The sequence below is a fragment of the Crocuta crocuta genome, unplaced genomic scaffold (assembly GCF_008692635.1).
Source record: "Crocuta crocuta isolate KB4526 unplaced genomic scaffold, BGI_CrCroc_1.0 scaffold130, whole genome shotgun sequence".
In the NCBI taxonomy this organism is placed as follows: domain Eukaryota; kingdom Metazoa; phylum Chordata; class Mammalia; order Carnivora; family Hyaenidae; genus Crocuta; species Crocuta crocuta.
The window spans coordinates 8,761,957-8,779,399 of record NW_027527920.1 but is presented as its reverse complement, the minus strand read 5'-3'; the positions used below and the strand labels follow the sequence as shown (position 1 = coordinate 8,779,399).

Here is a 17,443-nt window from a genome sequence, read left to right as displayed (position 1 = left end):
CTGAGGTGTGGGGGCAGAAACCTCATGGGAAAAAAGAGGGGGGGCTAGGTTTTAAATAAATATTGGCTGAGAATTGCTGGAACCTGTGTACAACCTATCACATCTGTGCAGCTGGACTTTGTCCACATCCCCTGTTGCTGAATGCTACTCGAAACTGTTCCCACCAAGTTCACTAATGATCTTCAACTCAGTAAATCCAATGGATACTTCCCAGGTCTAATCCTGACTGCTCAGCACCATTTGACGCTGCTCATCGAGATTTTCTTTTTGGCTTCCATGACGCTTAGCTGTTGTGTTTTCCTCCTATTTCCCCGGACATTGCTGCTAAGTGTCCTGTGCACGCTCATTCCTTCTGCTGGGCCACCAAAAACTAATAATAGCAGCTGAAACATGTCAGCTATTTGCTCTCGGCTAAGCCCTACTTTGTCAATTCTTTAAATCCTCAAAATAATGCTAAATCTATTCTGCAACCACCAGCCAGAGTGATCTTCTGGGAAACCAAATCTGATCATATCGTTTCCTTGCTTAAAACCTTAATGGTGCTCCCTGGCCCACAGCTTTGAGGGTCTTGCATGATCTGGCCTGTGTCCACCTCTCCTGCCCCGTTTCTCACCACAGCCTCTTCCTTGATGACCTTCCTGCTTTTAACCTCTCTGGCAAAAACTCTAGGTCCTTACATGTGCTGTTCCCACTGCCTGAAACACTCTCCCTCTGCCTGTTAGCCTGACACCAATAGTCCCTTTGGGTTCCAGTTGCATATCACCTTTTCTAGGAGGCCAAGGGCACCGCAGAGGATGGTGGTTGCGAGATTCACACGGAAACCTGCTGTGTGCAGTTCCCAGCCGCTTCCCAGCCACGTAACCTTGGGCAAGTCAGCTCCAGGAGGGCAGGGACACTTTGACCTTGATCCTGCTCTTATGCCTAGTGCCTGGCACATGGTAGGTGCTCGTATTTGTTAAATCAATGACTAGAGACCTAATACCTAGGGTGATATATGGTGTTCAGCAAACCGCTACCTCGAACAAGGGAAGAGAGGATGTGATTTTTAGCAACAAGGCATACACAGCAGACTCCCGCTGAGGCTGAAAGCAGTCACAAAGGCCACCTGGTAATTAGGAAAATACCTTTATTATCTCTGAAATCTTCCAATAGTCAACATAAAAACCATGATAGTGGCTTGTTCACAATGTCACAGATTATAGAAAAATGACTTTCTACCTTCTTTACAGAAGTCTACCCCTCAAATCAGACGGGGCTCCATGATGGCTGAAACAGGGTGGGCAGGAAGGGCAGAGAACACAGCAAGGAGATCTGCAGCTCCCTGGGCAGCCAGAGGCTTTCCCCGCACTTTTAAAAGCCAGGTTGGGTCCCAACGACCTGTGAGCCCTCTGAGGGAGGCTCAGCCCATGCACACTTGTGACAGACCGAGGCAGGCCTCTGTCCTAAAGGCCTGCAGTGTGGCCCTTGTGCCCGGGAGGCCACAGTCAAGGCAGCTTCGTGAGAACAAGAACAGGAAGCAGGCCTGCAACTCAAATCCCTTTCTCTAAAGCATGGCCAGGAAAGAGACTTCAGGCACCGGCCAAAGGGTGCTCCAGAAATCTTTCCCTTTCACTCAGCTCCCAAAGATGAAATTTGTCAAATAGCTATTTAAAAAACAAAACAAATCAAAACAAACATGTGTTTCCATTTCAGCTATAATCAGCAGTTTGGTAATTTTTAGAAAAAGATGACTTGAGTCGCTCACTGTTAAATTTGTCTTTTTTATCAGGTCTCTGGCTCCTTCTTTGCTCGTCCATGGTTGGGGCAGGGGGGTTACAGCAGAAGGCTGTCTGTTCATTTGAGAAAACTGTGAAAATGTTCTGCACTCACATACAAAGGCTGATGGAATTCAGAAACGATCCCACCAGTTTTTATGAGAAACATGACTGTTCCTCTTGGGTGTCTCAGGTCAAAACAAGGCAACCGCCTAGTGATTTATAGTCCCCACTACACATATTCTGCCTTCCAGAAGGCATTAGAGAAAGGGCCAATGTCTGCCAGGAGCGATTGTAAACACACCACTGACAGCTTGGACACTTTGTTTTTAAATGCAGCAGGACATTTTCCTTTGGCCCTGGCAGAAAAGCCAACTCCCTAGGACTGTTTAGGAAGGAGCAGACAGGAGGACTCCCCTGAAACCCCAGAGCGAGAGACTCGTGGTCCCCACTGAGCGGTGTGGCTCAGAGCATCATCAAAGGCAATCAATACATTTATGGCATATGAAAGTTGTCCTGTGGTCCCCAAACGGCCCCTAGGCTCCACCCAGTTGGACGTGGGGCACGGGAGGTACAGAACAGGTTATCATAAGGCACATGGTCAAGGTGGCCCCCCACAACCAGGACCAGAGAGATTATCTCTTTGCACGATTCCAGAAGTGTTGGAAAGCTGAGGAGTTGATGGCACTCACAATGAGCAGCAGCAGCAGATACAGGGAGATCATGACCGTAAACCAATGGCTGGAAAACCAGGACAGCTGGCTTGAAGCCCTGCTTGGGGGGGGGAGTCATGTTGGCAAGAAGAGAAAAACATTTTTTTTTAAGTGTATGCAACAACTTCTGGCTCAAAGAAGATGACATGATGAATCTCATCCTCTGAGTGAGCCATGAAATAAAGCTTCATGCGTGCTCCTTCACTCAAAAAAATCTGGGGCTCTTTGCCCTGGCACCGACACATCTTTCACCAGAACATCTTCTAAATGTACAAGGACAGCTATGCAATGAGCTCATCCTGATCCTCTCTTTCACAGCTTTTTCATGGTGCCTTTTGTGACCCGTCTTTTCTCAGGCAAGACTTTGGTATCTAGAAGACTAACTGTGCTCAGGGTGTCTGCCCAGGTGGCAGCAGGTGGCAGGTTACTTAGTAGAAACCTTTTCACTTTTAGACACGTACAGATATCAGTCCAAGCTGGGGAAATCCTCTCTGGCCCACTGGGAGATGGTCTAAGCCTTCCAAGTGTGCACTAAAGAGACACTCCAGGGAGAAGTGGGAAAGGAATGGAATTTTCAAGTAGAAAAAGCCAGATGGTTTTAAACCAAAGGATAATGTTCCTCAGACTCAGGAACCCTATACAAATCTCCCCAGTGTGGGGGATGCGGTGAGGGTTTTACTGGCTTATGAAATCTTGAAGCGTGGAAACACTGGTGTATACAACCAGGAGTGGGGGGGATTACAGGTGACCCCCTTTCCTATCTTAGCTGCTTGTCTGCTACTCATGCCCATCAGAAGCTCAGCCACAGATGCCAACAATGTAACAGGCTCTTGACCCCAGGGTACCCTGCCACCTCCCACCATGCTGCTGAGATGGGATGAGGAATCCACTGTGGTTCTTAGGAGCTGACAGGTCTCGTCTGCTGTCGAGTTCAACACCCTCATTTTAGACATAAAGGTGAAGCATCTCAGGTCCAGAGAGGAGCAGCCACCGCAGGAAGTAACCAAGCAGGGTGGCCCACGTTCCCAGTCAGCATGCAGGCACCACCCTGCCTCTCAGGCTCAACCTAAATCAGCACGTTTCCGACTGCAATCAGGAGCCTGGGTGGCTAAGGGGCCCCGTGGTCTGGAGCAGCCGATTTGGCTTCATCCGGTCCCTCATGCTATTAGTGTTTACAAATCTCTCTGTCTTCTTCACTAGAACACAGTCCCCTCAGGGCCAGGCCTGCATCTTGTTCTGCCTGTCTTCCTCAACCTCACTGTGTATAGCATGGTGTTTTATACACTTTACACACAGCTCAGACCTAAGGCTGGGGGCAAGGGATGCTGATAACTAGGGACACAGTACTCTCAGCTTTTAGAGGTTCTCCCGGGCCTCTCGCCGGGACCATCCTCCTTACCTCTTGGGCTGCTTCTGGGAGTACACCAGCAGGTACTTCACTCGCAGGAGCTGGTTATTGGTGACCACAAAGTATTTCGGAGGGATGTCTCCGCCTTCACTGTGTTTGATTCTTGCTCTCCTGCGATCTATCTCCTTAGAATCTGAATAAGGAGAAAAAAGTACAACTTCACCAGGGGGAAATACAATAATAAAAGAAGCAAATTATGACTAGAAACAGGTCAAGCCTTCCGGTCATGAGGGTGGGGAAGCCCCAGCAGGCTGAGGAATGGCCTCGGCTAAATATATGTATATATATATTTGCTGTATATGAAGCAGCACTAAAATACAGGAGAATCTGACAAACCGGAGGAGGCGGAAAAAGAAACAGGAAAATAAAAGGGACACAAGGGGGAAACTGAGTTGGAAAAGTAGAGGGAAGAAGCGGGTTGATGGTCATAACAAAAAAAGTTATCTGGACCTATGGACGGGGCTTGACCCAAAACCCGTCTCTTAGCAGGCATTTTAAATGAACCATTCCAAACTTTCGAGCTTCTTAGAACTCTTATGTTCCCACCCTTTGTACCAAGATATGTTTAAAAACAAGACAAAACAAAAATACCTAAAACTTTCCTTTTAATGACATGATGAAGCTTTACAAAATGAAACAAACAAAGCCAAAGCTGTGCGACAGTAGACATCGCAAGGTTTTGTTCTGATGTTTAATGTCACCGTTTGCAAACTTCCTAAGAATTATAAATGCAAATATTCATGCTGCCTGGTGTGGAAGGGTGGTATCAGACCTGGGCCCGTTCCTCAGGATTCCAGTTGTTTTACATTAGAGGCCAGGAACAGACAGTTTCCTCAATTCTCCTTTTCTCAGTGGAACCAACAAGCCAGGTCTGGAGACTAGAACAACAGTTCTGCGACTCTTCCGCCTTTGTGGGCAAAACCGCAGGGCGCACAAGGCACAGACTCTAAGGGACACATCAGAGGAGTGGGCTGAGGCGGCTAGCCAGCCATCCGCTCCCAGAGAGCCCGGGATTTCCTCCCCGTGGCCTCAGTTTGCTCTCAAATCCTCTGGGGGCTCAGGAACACACCAGAGCAGCCTGGACGGACCGGGTCTGGATCCACGTCTTTAGTTTCAGTTTAGCAAATACCTACTGAATGTCAAGTAGGTTTCAGACTCTTTGCAGATATCAGGTGCCCAAGAGCGACTAAAATCCACTTTCTGCCTTCAAGGATCCCACACTCTGGCCTCACACACTCCCTTTTATCTGTCAAATCTCACCTCCTCCCGGGGCACCTCTGAGTGGCTCAGTAGGTTGAGCGTCTGACTTCAGCTCAGGTCATGATCTTGTGGTTCATGGGTTCGAGACCCATGTCGGGCTCTGTGCTGACAGCTCAGAGCCTGGAGCCTGCTTTGGATTCTGTGTCTCCCTCTCTCTCTGCCTTCCCCCCACCTCAAAAATAAATAAACATTAAAAAAAAAAAAAGTAACTCCTCCTCCAAAGTTTCCCCTGAGCACTTGGACCTACTATGAGTGATTGCACCTTCCTCTGAGCTGACCTTGTGGACTTCATCAGCCCCCTCACGTGGCACTGTCCACCCACCACCTCATAGTAAGTGTTCCATCCCTAAGGAGTGTTCACTCCTTGGAGGCAAGGCCCGGTCCCACATTGCTTTGGACTCAGCCCATCCCTTCACATGCAGTGGGTGCTCCACCCAATAGATGGGTCAATGGCAAAGGCCTGCACACTCAGAGGCCTGCCCCCCAGGTCTAGGTCGAGTGCTCACTCACCCTTCTTCTTCACTTGGCACTTGACATCTGGATGATCGATGACTTCGCACACAGCCACACAGCTGAGGATGGGCCCAAGGAGGCTGCGCTGCCATCCAAGGCCATGGGGGCTATAAATGAGGGCCAGGCTCAAGTCACTGGTGAGGTAGGTCCCTTCCCCAAACAAGGATGTCTGGAATGGCAGAGGTCAACAGAAAAGAAACAGGGTTGGGTGAATGTAAAGTTGGCACAGCAAGATGACACAGGTCTTTCAACAGAGTTGTGAATACAAAATTCTCAAGCCTCTTTTTTCCCCAGTAAAAGGCATATAATGTCAGATCATTCTATGACATCCTCACAGGGTTATTAGTAAACCTATTCCTATCTGATGACAGTTTAGCTAACTGTGGATGTGCCCACCTTGCCTGGCCAACTAGTAGTTCCTGAGGTCAAGGTTGAGTGAGAAAAACATAGGTATGAATTCAAACAGACCTGAGTTTAAATCCTGACTATACCTCCAACAAGCTGGCAAGTTACATAAACTCTCTGGGTCTCAGTTTCTACATCTGTAAAATGGTGACGATAGTATCTCCTCTATGAGGTTGAGGATGAGGATTCAATGAGATAATGTACATAAAACATGAAGCAGGACACCTGGCACATCAGAGAGGTGGGCATTTATGTCATAATATATTAGTAATTCCTGTTCCATGAATGCATTTAGCATGGTTATACCGATGGCCTTGCAGAAGCAAAGTCACACACTTATCCACAGGGAGGGGGAGCACACCTGAGGGTGGAAGTGACCTAAGCGTTGCGTGGAAAAGAAAAGAAGCTCTCAGACAAGAAACTGTAACCAAATAAGGCAGGCGTATATTAGGGGCATGGGGTTGTATTGGTATCAACCAGAGAAATGTCCAAAATCTAGGAGGGAGGTTCCTAGTGGTAGGTGCTAACTTGATGTCCTCCATGAGGAAGCCAGGTTAGAGGAAGGATCTCAGGAGACATACCTGCAAGCTGAGACTACAGCAGGCAGAGCAAACACATCTTTTGCCCAAGGGAAACCATGGCCAAGGGTCAGTAATCAACCACGATGGCCAGCATAAAAATATCAATTGTGGCACTCATTCATACTGACTCAGAATCCTTCTCAACACAACATTTCAGGTAGCTGCTATCAATGGATGGAATTTGAAATTCAATTGCTATCTTTGGGGTACAGTATTAGTATCTGTTAAGTAAACTCAAACTGCTCTCTGAACAGCCTATGCTTGGGAACTGGGAAATGTCCTATTCAGTGGCACTGGGCTTCTCCAATTCTAAGCTGGTTTGGTGAAGCTTAGGGGAAATGAAACAAGACTTTGCTTTACCTTTGGGAAGCCCCTTGCCAAGTGAGGCAGTGTCCCCATGTCTCAAAAGCTGACATGCACCTTTTCCAAGGACACTGGGTGTTGTCTGATCTGACTCCACACTCATTCTAAGCTACGGCTGCCATATATAAGCAGACTAGACTCCCTAGACTCAAGAACCTCAAGCAAGACTGCTGTAAGCAGAGGCACACTGGAGTAGGAAAGCTGGGGTATCTGTACCATGAAAACAATCTCATGGCTTCAACTGGCAAGTAGGCTCCCTCAAGCAAGCCCCTCACTGAACACCCAGAAAGAAGCAGTCAAAAGAGCATCCACTTTACCAAAGGACTCCGACAAGATGCCTCTAAGCAGTAAACTCCCTGGACACTGAAGAGGTCTGGTGTAATCTGCAGGCAACTTCTCCAAGGCCAGTTCTGCTGTGAAGCAGAGGCCCCCCAAATTCCAGTAGCCTGGCCATAATAATAGGCTGAGAGCCAGTATAAACAGGCCCGTCATCGGACGCAAAACCCAACTGCACACTAATCAGCTACAGCAGTGTTGGAAAGGTCTCTCTAGCCTCAGGGCTGCATGAGCCACAACTGAACCCATGGCCCATGGAGCCAACCCTTCAGATGAGGCAGATGCTGGCACGACTGGGGGAAAGCTGCAGCTCTCTCACTAGCCTAGATTCCTTCTCCATCTGCCTATAAAAGCAGCCATTGCTTTCTTAGAGTCTAGTACGGGAAGAGCCCTTTGCATATATAAACTATCTGAATCCTCTCAGCACATGAGACCGTGGGTGATAACACCCTATTTTACAGATGAGGACACTGAGGCTCAGAGGGGTTAAGTAATTTGCCCAGGATACAGAGTAGCTAAGGCAGTCTTTCTGGCTCCTAAATGTACTTGTCCTCCTATGCCTGACTAAAGGGCACAATAAGTGCCAGCAAAGAGGGGTGATCGACCGTGTTTTGACTCCAAAAAAAGGGAGGAAAGGACCTTTCCTTAGAGCATCCCTCAGTTTTCCCAAGGACTGACTCTGTTGGACTGTCCCCTAGGCAAGTGCTTCTCAAACTTCAATGTTCATATGAATCACCTGGAGAGCTTGTTAAAGTCATCTCTGATCAGGTGGTCTGGGGTGTGCCACATGTCTACAAGCTCTTAGGTGATGTGGGTGCTTCTGGGCAAGGACCATGCTGAACAGGGAGGGTTGGCTACACACTAGGATCACCTGGCTTTTATTTATTTATTTCATGTTTATTTATTTATTTTGAGAGAGAGAGAGAGCACAAGCAAGGGAGGCACAGAGAGAAAGGGAAAAAGAATCCTAAGCAAGGAAGGGTCCATGTTGTCAGCACAGAGCCTGATTCAGGGCTCAATCTCACTAACTGTGAGATCATGACCTGAAATCAAGAGCCGGATGCTTCACCGACTGAGCCACCCAGGTGCCCCATGGGACCCCCTGGCTTTTAAAGCATACTGTTATCTGGGCCCCACACCAGAGACTCTGACTGAATTCATCTGGGATATATAGCCAAGCACTGGGATTCTTTTTTTTTTTTTTAAACCTTTTTTTTAAATGTTTTATTTATTTCTGTGTGAGAGAGAGACAGCGTGAGCAGGGGAGGGTCAGAGAGAGAGGGAGATACAGAATCTGAAGCAGGCTCCAGGCTCTGAGCTGTCAGCACAGAGCCTGACGCGGGGCTTGAACCCACGAACTGTGAGATCATGACCTAAGCCGAAGTCAGATGCTTAACAGACTGAGCCACCCAGGCGCCCCACACTGGGATTCTTAAAAGCTTCCCAAGTGATTCCAAATGGGCAGCCAAGGTTGGGAACCATCTTTAAATCAATACTTCTTAAACTGTAATTAGTATAGGAATCACGCAGAGATCTTGTTAGAATGCAGGTTCTAAATCAGAAGGTCTAGGGTGGGCTCAAGATTCTGCATTTTCACAGGTTCCCAGGTGCTGGTGCTGCCACTGGCCTGCAGACCACACCTGAGTGGCAAGGCCTCAGTGACCCTATCCCCCCAGCCTCCCCCGGGCAACTCCCCAGGGCTCTGACCCCCTTGTCATCAGGCTTAGGCCCCACCTTGTTCAGGTGGCAATGCAGCCCGTTGTGGATGATGGAATGGAAGTTTTCAAGGCGGCTCCCATGGAAGGCGTAGATTAGGTCTCGTTCTCCTTTGGTCTCATAAAATTTGGCGTCCGCTGGGTTGGAGTACTCAATTTCAAACAGGAAGTCCGGCACAGGGACAGGCGCGTGAGGGGCACCAGTCAGCTTTTGGATCTTTTCGAACTTGAAAACATGTAGGAAGTCGCAATTTTATTGGGGAAGCTGTTAAGAAGTGCTGCCAAAATAGCCTCCTAAAGCTTTGGGCTTAATTCCTTTGGGGTCTGCTCATGAGAACTAGTTTCATGAGAATAAAGACAACAATTTATAAGTAAGCTTAGAGCTTCTAGCTCAAGACTGCTTTCCTATAATAATGTTTTTTGCTACACTAGGCCGAGAAGCACAGATTACTGCTTCGCACTAGAGACCACCCCTAGTTTTCTAACACTGTCACATGCATTTCCTGCACTCCATCTTTATAATAGTCTCAGGAGGTAGAAAGGTGGGATCAATTGCAAAAATGGCTACAAACTTTTCCTCTCATCCTTGTCCATTCACCCCTCTGTAACATGAGTCTGCAGGTGGAATTCCAGGACTCCATCAAAAGGTGGCACCTCTCTGCCCCTTGAATCTGGGCTTGGTCATGTGATTTGCTTTGACCAATGGGACCCTGGCAAATATATAGCAAACAGACTTTGAAAGGGCTTGCCCTTAACCTTCTGCTGCTGGGAACGCTTCACTGCCATGTGAATGAGCCCTGCTAGTCTTCAATAGGATGACGGCCTCACAGAGGGCCCCAACCATAGCAACCATCCCAGCTGAGGATGGAGACAAGGAAGTGAGACACTCTAGATCATCCAGCCCCACCCACAAGAACAATCCAACTCACTCACGGAATCACGAGAAACAATCAAGGTTGTTTTAAGCCACTAGGTTTTTGCAATGATTTGTCATGCAATAAAACCTAACTGATACAAGAGAGTAAGCTCTTCCTAAAAGGCAATAATCCTTTTCAGGGCAGAGACAACATCATCTCAGTGATTTCTAAATAGTAAGTCATTGACCAAAGCCAATCTATGGCAAAGTTTTCTCTGGGTTGTGTTTAAATGAGAAAAATAAGGACAATGTAACTGATACATTTATATTGCTGTAGGGTTGCCATGATCCTTTCTTTGGATGAACTATTCCTTTTTTGAGGACATCCTCCTTTTTTATATTAAAACATCCTTTTATAAAACAACAATATGGAGCAGCCTGATGCCCTTACTCGGGCACAGTAAAAGGGTGATAACCCTCACTCCATATGGTGCCAACACTCTGTACTTTAATGGAATTTAACTGGTGCATAATGAAAAGTCAAGGAGTCACACTGCCTGACATCTAGTAGGTGTTTAATACCCACATGAAGAATGAATAAATCTCAATTTAGCAGATGCCAAAGTGAAACCCAGGGATCATCCAGCAGTTAGCAACCCAGCCTGGACTTGAATGGGGATCTTCTGACTCCCACTCCGGGGCTCTGTGTGTTATTTACCATTTGCCAACATAGATGGACATCCCTAAACACCAGAATCCCAGGTACCAAATTCCATGCCACTTAAGGAGGATTTCTGTCTTGAGCAGAAGCTTGTAAAATTAAGTTCTCTTAAATTAAAATTGATTAAGTAAAGACCACTACATATAAAGCCTTGTTGCTGCTCAGAGAAAAGAGCACCAGGTCAGGGATCCACCCTCCTACACTCTGGTCCTTGCCATCCCTGCCTGTCCCTGGGAAATCCCGGCCAGGCAAGGGAAGCTGAATTAAAGAATGTCTGACCTGTGCCAGAAACTGTACTGGAGGTGGCATACATTCTATCATAGCTCCCCTCTGAGTTAACTATGAATATTTGCAATTTACAATAGGGAAAAGGAGACTCAATAATGGATGGAACTGGGATTTGATCCCAGAGCCTGAAGTTTTCCGTTACTTCTGGTTCCACCTCTGTTTCCTGACAACTGGATGAGGCCAATGTTTCTTAAGGTATGGTCAAAGGTCCACTCTTACTGGATTTACCTGGGGTGCTTGTGATACCCAACATATACTGAGCCCTTAGCATGTGCCCTAAGCCATTCTTCTAAATGTGAAAATTCATTCAGTTCTCACAGCTAGTTCCCTGATGGAAGTATACTATTATTATTCCCATTTTATAGATGAGGTACTGAAACACACCCAGTAATCTGCACTAGGTTTATAGTAGGAGGGAGAACACAGATTTACACTGCCAATGTGCAAATTCCTGAGACCACTCCAGACACAGAAGTAGCATCTCTGCGGGCAATGTCCAGGAATCTGCATTTTCAACAAGCTTCCCAGGCCATTCCAGTGCACAAGGAGGTCCCAGAGCCCTTCAGTCCTAGGAATGTGCTGTCCTACGGACCAAAGTCTCACCTCTGACTTCCCTGCACTGTGGATTGTCAGGACCTTTGAGGATAAAATCCAGCTCACCAGATCCCTGGCACGTATGTCTTTATCTCCGGAGGACTGGAGAAGTTCTTTCAGGTTGGGTAGCTTGCTGGCATCTGCAAGCTGAAGAGAAGAAAAATCTCCATTAGCAAGGATCAGGAACCAAATGATAACCAGGGAGCCCTCTGGTGGTAAAGCCGGAGAATTGCACTTCTTTCATGTTTCAAGGAACTTCCTAAGAGGAAAGGTACAGGTCTTCGATTCCCTTTCCAAATACCAAACTCCCAAAGCTCTGAAACGATGTTTTGTAACTCATCTGGTACAATATCTGACCTGAGATGACGTGAGGTTCATTTATTCTTTATTTTTAAATTCTTTTTTTTTTTTTTTAATGTTTATTTATGAGAGAGAGACAGAGTGTGAGCAGGGGAGGGGCAGAGAGAGAGGGGGACAGAGAATCCAAAGCAGGCTCCAGGCTCTGAGCTGTCAGCACAGAGCCCGACGTGGAACTCAAACCCAAAGGTTACAACCTGGGCTGAAGACGAACGCTTAACTCACCAAGCCACCCAGGCACTCATAACCTGTATTTATCCCATTTCCTGTTACTATTGATGTGATACATTTTGCTGCAGGAATATTAATGTCTGATTATGGGATACCACCTCAGTGGAGGGGTCACCAAATACATGGTATATACAAGTGTGGGTAAAGGGCTATCAAGGTCTTTTCCCTTCAGCATTAGCTAACCTCCCGTTAACCAGTCTCTTGGAGATCAGATAGAAGTACCACGGCAACTACATACATAACCAAGCAACACTCCTAATGGTAAAAATGACCCAGGATGGTAAATTGGACTGGAAGAAACTATCAGGGGGGGTTCCATGGCTTTGGGTTTCACTGAGTCTGGTGACTTTTTCTGAGGACCCCAGCAGCTGTGTCTGTGGTGTTCATACAAGAGAGTGCCGCCTCTGTGGAACATGGAGCTTCATTTAGGTAGGCACCCCACCCCTTCCTCCACCTCTACTAACCCAGGCACCCCTCTCTCCTCTAAAGTCGCCAGTCCCAATAATCTCTCCCCTGTATAGTCAAGACTCCTGGAGGCCTAGGACTTTCCTGTGTGCCACCCCCCTTTTTTTTTTTTTTAACATTTATTTATTTTGAGAGAAAGAGACAGAGCATGAATGGGGGAGGAGCAGAGAGAGAGGGAGACGCAGAATCTGAAGCAGGCTCCAGGCTCTGAGCTGGCAGTACAGAGCCTGACTCAGGGCTCAAACTCAAAACTGTGAGATCATCACCTGAGCTAAAGTCAGACACTAAACTGACTGAGCCACCCAGGCACCCCTATCTTGTATTTTTCTAATTCTCTTTCCTATATGTAGAGGAAAGAACAGACAGATCTGGGTTTGAATTCCTGCTCCACAGGCAAAGCCCTGGACCTCAGGACCTGAAGCTGCACCTCAGTCTCCTGAAACACAGAATCCCCGCGGCTTCCACGTCAGGCTGTCAAGATGAAAGAAGGTAACAGACCTCTACATGTCCATTCCTTTTCTTCTCCATTTTTCTAGAAAGTTGGCTGTTGCTGACCTTGGGGATTTTGTTTTCTAACTCTGTAGTAGAAAATCAGAAACATTTCAGGATTGCTTTATTCCTCTCTCTATTTCCAAAGAGTCAATCGCTAGCCTCGGACTTCTAATAGAACAATCTCTCTGTGCCTTGTGGAGTTTCAGGGAGGACCCAGTTAAAAACCATGGGTATGTGGATGTGTAAATGCTCCATGAGTGTTGGGGCTACACAGTGGGGGAGGCAGAAAGGTAAAGAATTATGACTGAAACCTTTTCATTGTCATAACAAAGATGGATACTAACTCCAAAGTCCTCCAGGCAGGACTTTGGCTCGGTGAGGGCTGGGGGAAGAGGGGTCATCAGGAAAGCTTCATGGAGGAGGTTCCCTGTGACCTGGGCTTCATATGCAAAGGAGCAGAAGCAGGAAAGTACGACGCGTAGTCAGGGAGTTGGATGATGACTCGGGGAAGTGTGCAGGCCCTCGTCCCAGGTAGCCTGCATCTAAACCTGGGCTCTTAAACCCCTACTAGCTGTGGGACCTTGGGTGGGTCATTTGACCTCACCTGTGAACTGTCTGGCCTTGAATCCTGTGTGTCTCAGTTTCTTCAAATACATACTTTGGATAATATTAGTAGCCTCTTCACGAGATCCCTGCGAAGGGTGATCAGGTTAAACAAACATGGTGCTTACAGCAATAGGAGGGTATTAGATTGCTCCTATGTTAGGAGTGCTGCAACTTGTCCTCGTTAGCTGCAGGGGGTTCCATGTGGCTGGAGCTTAGACTATGGGGGAAGGGTATCCAGAAGGAGCAGGAGTGAGAAGGACACATCAGTCTGTGAAGGGCCTTGACCCACCTTGGGGACTCTGGGCTTTGTTCTGTAAGCAACAGAGAGCCACTGAGGGTACCGTCCGGGGCCCATCCCCACTGCCTGATGCCTGCACAGTCCAGAGGACACCCCCCAGCAACCTGTGGCCTCCTCTGTCCTTCTTTTCGACTCCTGGTCCACGCTTGTTATCCCAAAGCCAGAGCTGAGCCTCCTGCCAACCACCCTCCTCTCTCCCTTCTTCTACTGTCCCCATCGTTCCTGTTCTCAAATCCCACCCTTAGCTGCAGCCCTTGCCAACAGTCCAGACCTGGACACAGGGATCCCGCAAACAAACAGTCAGTGAAGCCAGGCCCCTTTTAGGGGTTCAGCGTGGAAAAGCGGAAGACAGCCCTCCTGGCCCTGAGCTGGACCTTGGCCTCCCCCTGGAGCAAGAGGTCTTCCAGAGCCCAGGCCCTCCCACTGCTACCTGTCCAGATAGGGCCCCTTTGTGTTCTGCCAGGCTGCCCACTGTGTCCCCACTCTTTAGCCCCTCAACTGACCTCCTGTACATCCCATTTCACTTTTCAAGCTACTCTGAAAAATAAATCTGCTCCAACAAGTTAACAGGATTCTTCCTCTTATGACCAAAACCTATCTGCATTTTAGCAGGGCCTTAGAAGAATAAGGCATACAAGCAGGGTTCCCAGATAAAATACAGTCCACTCAGTTAAATGTGAATTTCAGATAAACAACAAAATCAAGTTTTTTTAGTATAAGTATAACCTGTACAATATTGAAGTCATAATTGCACTTTCAAAATTATCTGTTACTTATCTGAAATCCAAATGTAACTAGGTGGCTTACCCTTAGTTGGATAAACCTAACAACACTTCCCTTAACAAGACCCTTCTGCATTTGCTCTTGCGGCCTCTCTGCCTAAAAACTCTCACCACAAACTTCCCACCTGCTGCCCCCCATGCTCTTCATTAACTGCCCTGTGTCTTTCCTCTATGCTTCTGCAGCTGCCCAGCATGACATTTCACTATGTCTTCAAGGCCAGCCCAAAGTCACCTCCCCTGTCCCTGACCACCCAGGACTTCTGTGCTCCCCCCATCTCCCCTGCGCTTTATGCAGAATCCCATGTTGGTACTAGACTCTCTGGGGCCACCTCAAATTTGGTGGGGACAAACACTTCCTGAGGGCCAACCACAACTTAGCTATCCTGCTTGAGCCCCAGCAACTGACCGAGAAGCTGGAATGAAGTTCAGAACAAGATACTAACCACTACTATGTATTGAGGTCTTATCATGTACCAGGCACTGGGCTAAACGCTGTGCATGCATCATCTCATTTTATCCTTGCAACAGCCTGCCTTTTTTATTTTTTTTTAAAGTTTATCTGCTTATTTTGAGAGAGACAGAGAGAGTGAGCGGTGGAGGGGCAGAGAGCGAGGGAGACAGAGGATTCAAAGCGGGCTCTTCGCTGACAGCAGAGAGCCTGGTAGCGGCCCAGACTCACCAACTGCGAAACCATGACCTGAGCCAAAGTTGGACACTCAACTGACTGAGGCTGTTTATATCACAACAGCCTGTTTTAAAGGAGGAGGGAACAGGTTTGGAGAACGTAAGCACCGTGCCCAGGGTCACGCAGATATTCATTCAATGGTGAGGCAGAGACATGAAACCAGGCAGCTCCAGAGTCTGTTCTCTGGGATTCTCTCCTACCAAATCAATGGAGAAATAAATGTATGTATATATGTATATATTTTAAAGATTTTAAGTAATCTCTATACCCAACATGGGGCTCGAACCCACAATGCCAAGATCAAGACTTGCATGCTCTACAGACTGAGCCAGCCAGATGCCCTTCAGTGGAGAAATTTATAATGAACTAAATATTTTAGCCCAAAGAAGCAATTCCGGCAGAACTTGAAGAGACTGCTTGGGAAGCTAATACAACCAAAACAGCTACTGGCTGAGCCTAAGCCCCATCAAAAGTACAGAGAAAGGTGTATGTAACTTGTAGTATGAAGCAGGGTCAGGAGGCAGAAAACCCTCCGTGTAGACAAGAGTGACAAGCCACAGTGTGTGACAGTGGAAGGCGCTTACCAAAAACTTGACTGAGGAGAATGAGAGTTCAGGAGGAAGGAAGGCATTTCTGGGAGCTTGGGGGAGAAGGCAAAGGGGAGTGTTTATGGAGTGGTTGGGTTGGGAGTGGTGGGGAGGATTCTGAGAGGTGGAGCAGAGGGCGCTCCCAGTGGTAAAAAGCCAGGTAGACAGGCGAAAGGTGGTCCCAGGTTCAAAAGCAAGGGAGCCAGAGGGATGATGCCAATGAGGATAGGGGAGTCTAGGAAAGAGAGGGGATGACTGTGTTGAACTACAACCGCCTGGCCTAACAAAGGGCCCAGCACCAACCACCAGCTCCAGCTGATTTCTGCCCAACAGGGACTTCTATCCAGGCTATGGAGGGAGCCTCAGATGTTTTTCCTTTAAAAAGAAATCAACAGGGGCACCTGGATGGTTCAGTCAGTTGAGCGTCTGACTTCAGCTCAGGTCATGATCTCACGGTTCATGGGTTCAAGCCCCGCGTTGGGCTCTGTGTTGACAGCTAGCTCAGAGCCTGGAGCCTGCTTCAGATTCTGTGTTTCCCTCTCTTTCTGACTCTCCCCTGGTCATGCTGTCTCCCTCTCTCTCTCAGAAATAAATAAAACATTAAAAAATAAAAAAATAAAAAAAAGAAATCACCAAACTCCTGCTTGTTCCTTTTGTTTGTTTGTTTGTTTTCCCCGATTTCTGAAAGGTCAGAAGGACAAATAAAGCCTGTCACCTCACCGACCACACTTTTGCAGCCTCTGCTGTGAGAAAGAAGTCTTCAGTTGAAGCAGGGGCTGGGGAGCCTGGGCAGGGCCTGAAGAGTGGGTCGCCAGGGTTTGAGAAAAGAAGTGTCTCAGTAAAGAGCTGGTTAGGGTGACAGAGAGGACAAGGCAGGGAACCAGGAGGAAACGAGCAGAGAAAGGGACCCTGGAAGGAGACAACTCATGTCCTCACTTTGAGTCAGGTGACAGGACAGCCCAGTGGACACTCTGAAACCACCCATATCATCATCTCCTGACAAGGAGGCCTAGGAATCTGTGTCTACAGAAGTTGCCAGGGGTGATTCTTATCACTAGGAAAAGGTGGGGACGCGCAGGTTTAGTTATTAAGCAGAAGCACTGATGACAGCAGGAAAGAAAAACATCTGGGGGAAAAATCCTTGTCTAGGAAGATGCCAGAGGTCGTAATTACTAGGTGTGGGTGGAGGTGCTGAAAGGGAATGAAAGGGAATGAACCAAAAAGTACAGCCAAGGACAGCAGCCTCAGGGACCAAACAGATACAGGGACGCCTGGACCGGTGGGGTGGGCTGCTGAGATGGAGGCGGGAAAGGTGGCCGCCACAATTATATGCAGACATAACTTGCTTTGCACAAACCTAAGGTCTGAAAACTCAGATTCACTAAAACAGACTGGACGTCGGAGTCTACTTCATAAGAGAACTCTTCACAAAA

General features: G+C 47.6%; 1 protein-coding gene across 4 annotated transcripts in view; it reads right to left on the bottom strand.

Annotated features, from left to right (window-relative positions):
* Positions 1–1,109: 1,109 nt before the first annotated feature.
* The window catches only part of PARP16 (poly(ADP-ribose) polymerase family member 16), a 22,640-nt gene continuing 6,306 nt past the window's right edge, over positions 1,110–17,443 (bottom strand). For 2 of the 4 annotated variants that reach the window (XM_077747050.1, XM_077747043.1), the window contains 5 exons: positions 11,517–11,654; positions 9,068–9,274; positions 5,646–5,817; positions 3,867–4,008; positions 1,110–2,528 (listed from right to left, as the gene is read on the bottom strand). In XM_077747050.1, the coding sequence (XP_077603176.1) occupies positions 2,390–2,528; positions 3,867–4,008; positions 5,646–5,817; positions 9,068–9,274; positions 11,517–11,654 (798 nt within the window). In that variant the 3' untranslated portion in view covers positions 1,110–2,389. The remainder of the gene's footprint in view (positions 2,529–3,866; positions 4,009–5,645; positions 5,818–9,067; positions 9,275–11,516; positions 11,655–17,443) is intronic. The other 2 variants (XM_077747058.1, XM_077747067.1) reach the window with 2 other exon arrangements.